Below are 6,000 nucleotides of genomic sequence, written 5' to 3'. Positions count from 1 at the left end.
TTCTTATTGTGCACAGTGATCTCCTCCAGACCTTTAATGGTCACACCCCGCTGACAGAAACATAGATTTTAGTGAATGTTTTCATATGATATGTATTACACTTCCCTATAATAGTCATATATATTAGAAGCATACTTTATTTCTGGGATCATCAAACAGTTGTAGTCTCTCTGTGACATCAGGAGCAGGGCTGAGCAGGTCAAACAGTTCTTCATTATAGATTTCCAGCAGAGATACCTTCACTGAGAATTCTGTGCCGTTATTAGACAGTTTCTCAAAGATCTGATGAAGAGTTCTGGGAATAATTCCAGCCAGAGGGTCCTGTGAGAGAGAAGGTGAAAGTAAAGGAACATGAAAAAACAACAACAACTAATGAGTCCCTGAGCAGATCATATCAAGGAAATATTGGTACTAATACCGTGGCCCAACAGCAAAATCTCAATAAGCAAGCATTATTTAGTTAATGTGCAAAGACCATAACAGATATCATCTACTTCTAAGTCAAAGGCACAGTAGCAAAAATGAGAGTCAGAACAAGGCTAGAAAGAGTTCCATTAAACTAAATAAAACAGTTGCTGGTGCAAGAGAAACCTTTATTAACATTAGTGGCCTTTAGGAAAGAAATAAAACACTAATAATTGAACGGATTATTCTAAACAGCCATTGGAGACACTTTATACAGCTGCAGAACTGCCAAAATGCAACTCAAAATGTTACCTCTTCCCAAGTAAACTCCTCATTGGGCGATCTGTCACCCTCCATTGTGAAGGTTTTCCCTGTTCCAGTCTGTCCATATCTTTTAGAAAACAGAAATTAAACAAATACAAAATAGTGTTTTTTAATGCCATGCCAGCTTCTTTGACTTTTTTCATGGTGAAATTCATAATTGAGGTATTAATTTAAAAACATTTGATGAACAACCCTTTATATAAATTTAGAAACATAACAGGTAAAGCCATCAGTAAAGTTGAATGATATTATATTTAAAGAGAGATACTCACGCAAATATAGTACAGTTGTAGCCCATAATAACTTCATCTAATATGGGGCAAACCACACTTTTATATACGTCAATTTGTTTGGCAGAAGGACCAAAAACCTAAACCAGACCAGACATTTAATGAGCATTACTGCACAGGAAAGGGTTTGGACATTAGGAAGACTCAGGATGTGGGTGGAAAACAAGCCAAAAACTAACCATGTCAAAAGTGTATGTTTTTCTTGCGGCTTTGTCCGCGGCGCCTCCAGTACGGACTGCCAGCTCTTTTTTGTTCTGGTCACATTCAACAACAGTATGAGAGGCAGATTTACGCTCCACTGTGTTGAAGGGCCTGCAAATTGCACATCAGACATGACATGAATGATATAGACTGAGAAGATGTTAATTTTTATCTCATAAACACACACATTTAATTTTATTTAGATATTAAAATTCATAAACATTAAATAAAAAAAACTAATTAATATCCTACTTCATTATGTTTTAAAGCAACATTATGAAACAAGTAACTTAGGTTAAAACATAACCCAAATAATCAAACCATTCTTTTGACCAAGAAACTTTGTAATTAATAAATTGATTTAAAACGTGAAAGCTTTACATTTGTAGAGAATTGTCTCAGAGAGAAGAGGAATAAAAAAATACATTTGTAGAGAATTGTCTCAGAGAGAAGAGGAATAAAAAATAAAATATCACGGATCACCTAACGGTTATCACAATAAGCAAATTATTTAAATAACATAAACAAAGAGGGTTTTGTACCAGGAGTGTAAAAACCCCCCACATACAAAACCACTGCCAGAGGAAAACACGTGAGCGTGGGATGCTTAAAATAGCATATATTAAACATATAGGTTACAAAAACACATATAAAACATGCACATTCACCTGCATCGTACAACCACTTGTATATTTCTTCCTTTCTCATCTTTTTTGGCTGCTGGTATCTGTGATGATGCCATGTTAAAGGAGCGTCTTCTGGGCTCCAGGTCAGAAAATGCCCTTTAACTTAAATGCAAGTTAACCTTTGAACAAAAGCAGGAGTCAATTAACGTTAGCAAAAATAAGTCAAGGTCGCTTACATATATATGAGGCACTTAAAAATACACAAATAAGTTATATAGCTACACACACAACACAAACATCAGATCCATTAACGTTATGTTGACATTGTCTAGCCTAAATTACGCCTAAACAAAATAAATGCCAAAAACAACAAGCTAATGAGAAGAAAATTAGAAAATGCACGTACCGTTTCACGGATATACTTTCAAAGCAGATAAAGTAAGATGATAAAGCCGTTTAAATCCCTCCAACAACGCAGGATATTTGAAAACACTTTATTTGCTGTGCGCTCTGACTACGAGTCTCAAGCTCTGCAGTTAGCTGACTTTGAAAATTGCGCATCTGCAGCTTTAAGCCAATCAGAGAAAAGGGGTTTCTGACCATCCTTCTGATTGGTCTAAAGGAAGAGAGCTGGAGCGGATGCATCTCGGGAAAATGCAGCGTTTTCGAATAGTACTGGATGATGAGCATACTGCATACACGTTAAATAAACACTAAAGTATTATTCATTTTTACTGATACAATTTACGGAATTTAAATTAGACTTTTTAGTATTATGTCTATTACGATTGCTTCTTTATGTGGTGCAGAAGACAGGACCTATGGTGTCTTTCTCTTTCCTCTTATGTTAGTTTTTTTTAACGTTTTTTTATATGATCTAAAATCTTTTCCCACTTCAGTGCATCTCTGATTAACATTACAACAAAACAGGAACTGTGATCAGATTCAAATATACGTCACAAACGTTTCTCTTTCTGAAACGACTGTAGTTCCTCAAATGACCAGTAGATGGTAGTAAGATACCATTATAACGTTGCTCTCAGATGCTCTGGTGGGTAGGCGTAGGCCTACCAGTTTGGTACAGAGGAAAGATAGATGAAATATATTTATGTAGCACTTTTCTAGCTGCTGTCTTACATGGTCCATCGTTGCTCTGTCATTTCTATTAATCAAATATATGAACATTTTATTATTCACAACTTATTTTTAGTTACATTAAGAATAATTGATTGCTTTTGTTATGCCGTTTACTTCTGATTTCACATCGCATTTGTACTCCCATTTGTACTATGATTTTACTTTATTTGACATTTTACACAGCTATGGGAATACAAATGTAAGTGTTTGGTTTAGGGGCAATTTTATGAACCAAGCTTTTTGCTTATTTTATTTTTGTTACATGAAGGTCACATAAAAATGTCTTGGAAACTTTTTACCATTTTGTTGTTGTTGTTGTTGTTACTTGAACGATTTTTTGAATGCTTGCTATGGATTTTAATGTTAGACCCGAACTGTCAAGCAGAACTTTTATTTTTATTTTTTATTAAACACAACACAAATATTGAGTCGCACAACACATGACGCTGTGGTGGAATTGTTTATGCCATTAATAGACTAGTGTAAGTATGAAATGTGTGCTTCTGTTTCTCAAAAGTTCCACAGACCAGCTACACACGTTTAGTTTCTGTCAGAGAAAGGCGGAGACTTTTATTTTAAAGAATCCTCCTTGCTATGGAATAGTTGTGTTGTCATAGTAGCTGTACTCACACTTCCCGCTTTCCTCGTAGTGGCAGACTTCACTCGCGTGCAGAAGCCTGACAACAGCAGCAGCAGGAGGGAATGGGGAGAGAGGGGCGCCGCACCGTTTAACAAGACATTCTTCAACACAACACGACCAATAAAACAATTCACCATCGGTGAGCACGCGCCTCAATCTACAAACACATCTCGGCCCGATCGCTTATGTTTTTCCTCTCGTGATCCTGAAATAATCAATAAAAACAACCGAAGCTAACACGAGCTCGCGTGCTAACCACTAACGTACCACCATTAAAAACAGAACTGTCCGGCTTACATTAGTTAAAAACGGTTTATGGTTTCAGTCCCTGGCTGTTTAAATGCAATACATGGTTTATTATAAGACGTTTTAAGTGAGGTAAATCAATGCATGTTGTGTTTTATTCTTGCATGACGGTGCCTTTTTAGCTACACGCGTCTGTTAGCCGTCTGATTCACATGGCAGACGTTTTTAATATTAGGGCATATTCGGTGATGTACTTCACATGTGATCAAATATGAATATAGTGCAAGAATCACGTTTGTGGTTGGCAAACTGACAGATTCACGATTTGTGTGTGGGGGTGTTGGGGTGGGGGTTTGGGTGTGTTGCTGGCTTCAAGGCCAAGGTCGCAATGAGGCCTAACTGATATGCATAAATAATCATATTTAGTTGTTTAGATGCATTTGTGATTATGTGTATAGTGCGGCAAATAGGTTGCTTGAGGGCTTTGGTTTTCATCTGCTTGGCATCTGTTTGTTAGAAATGTGGGCAAAGCTGCTTGTGTGTCATCAAGGATGATTAAAAACGTTTTGTGTTTCCTTTTCATTTTAGAATAAAGTAAATGTGATGTTGCATTAAGATTATTTATTTAAAAAAATATCTTATTTTTCTGTCATAGGATCTGTCAGGTTGTACCTTGGTAATGCCATGCAATTCATACATGAACTTCGGTAATACCACAAGTGTCTTATATTGGCACCACGATGTGTTTTATGATGTCTCTTACAAAAAAAAGTGCTGTGGTACAATTATTACCATGATGTACGCTATACAAACTTGTGTGCCAGTACTGGTACAGTCATGGTATCGGGTGGTACTATTGTACTTTGATTTAAACCACCATGGCATATGAATATAATCCACATGTTGAACGTTCATTTACTCAACATATGCTGTGAAGTTGATGTTGTTATGCACTCTGATGGCATTTGGGTTTTGATATTAATGCTTCGGAGGTAAAATTATTTTTATTGATTGATTGGAAAGCCAGTTATTGCTTTAATAATGCAATGCCATTTACAAAAGCTTCTGTTGCTATAATTTATTATTGGAAGGAACATTCAAATACAACTAACAAGATTTAGATTTGTCATAAATTTGGCATCTTATTAATAAAATAAGCAACTTACTAAAGCTTACTATTCTGGTGGTGGTTGAGGAGATTCCCCCCTTCTTTATAAAGCGCTTTGAGTGCTGAGAAAAAGCGCTATATAAATGTAATGAATTATTATTATTATAAAGCATCTGGACAGATCCATCAGGTCCATATTAAAGGCTTCAAACTCAAATCTTAGTGTGATGCAAACTGCAATGTTGATATGTGCTTATTTCATGACTTGTTATATCTGGAAACTGGTTTTAATAACTGATTTTAGTCTGAAGTTCAGGGAGAACCCCACAGAAGAATAATAACACTGTAAAGTTGTGTACTTGACTAAGTTTCCAGATTTGCTGCTGCATCTCTTTAGAAAATTTTACGTGCGCCGCAAATGCCATATGCCGCCGAATCAACTAGTTGCATTCTTCAAAATAAAGTGACAGTAATGTAAGCAGAATGAATTATTGATGATAATTTATGAGTGCATGAGACGGGGTTATGGAAACTTGCCCTTTATTTTCAGGGTCAGATCAGGTGACCCGCTGGATGGGTTGGCCTGAGGGGCTCTTTCATGTGACAAGTGTGAGTTTGGAGGCCAGAAATCAGGTGTTGGGCACGTTCATGTTGGAACTCCTGCATGTGGAATTACTTTGAAGCCATGTTTTTTGTCTAGTTTGTATATGAATATCTTCTTATTGGGAATGTGAATGATTAGAGTCGTAAATAATGGAACTCATAGTTCTCCTAAATGCATAAATCAATGTATTGATTTTTTCTTCTTCACAGTCTATGTTTGAACAAATTTAAGGACAGCTGGTTTCTCTACTGTTTTTGTTTTTGTTCACAGTGCAAGTTCTCCTTTCTTGGGCACGTGTTTCTGCTGTAGTGGGCACTTTTCTAAGAGATTTTAGCTGTTTAATCTTGGATTGAAGCTTACTTGTAAACAATCAGTCCTCAGAGAATCATAGCTGCCGCTATACCCAGAGTCATTCACAT

At 36.4% G+C, this 6,000-nt stretch overlaps 2 protein-coding genes across 4 annotated transcripts in view; one reads left to right on the top strand and one right to left on the bottom strand.

Moving 5' to 3' along the window:
- kif11 (kinesin family member 11) overlaps positions 1–2,389 on the bottom strand; it is a 6,974-nt gene extending 4,585 nt beyond the window's left edge. Inside the window, exons 1-7 of the mRNA XM_079632153.1 lie at positions 2,253–2,389; positions 1,889–2,025; positions 1,199–1,331; positions 1,002–1,099; positions 718–796; positions 136–321; positions 9–50 (exon numbers count right to left, since the gene is read on the bottom strand). Coding sequence (XP_079488279.1) covers positions 9–50; positions 136–321; positions 718–796; positions 1,002–1,099; positions 1,199–1,331; positions 1,889–1,962 — 612 coding nt within the window. The 5' untranslated portion in view covers positions 1,963–2,025; positions 2,253–2,389. The remainder of the gene's footprint in view (positions 1–8; positions 51–135; positions 322–717; positions 797–1,001; positions 1,100–1,198; positions 1,332–1,888; positions 2,026–2,252) is intronic.
- A 1,250-nt stretch (positions 2,390–3,639) lies between these two features.
- Positions 3,640–6,000, top strand: part of dicer1 (dicer 1, ribonuclease type III) — a 31,726-nt gene continuing 29,365 nt past the window's right edge. For 2 of the 3 annotated variants that reach the window (XR_013800100.1, XM_079633729.1), the window contains exon 1: positions 3,640–3,762. The gene's annotated coding sequence lies outside the window, so the exon portion shown is untranslated. The remainder of the gene's footprint in view (positions 3,763–6,000) is intronic. The other variant, XM_079633730.1, reaches the window with a different exon arrangement.

This window comes from Phoxinus phoxinus (genome assembly GCF_949152265.1).
Source record: "Phoxinus phoxinus genome assembly, chromosome: 13".
Lineage (NCBI taxonomy): Eukaryota > Metazoa > Chordata > Actinopteri > Cypriniformes > Leuciscidae > Phoxinus > Phoxinus phoxinus.
Note: the sequence above shows the minus strand (reverse complement) of the source record. Positions and strands in the feature narration are given on the sequence as shown.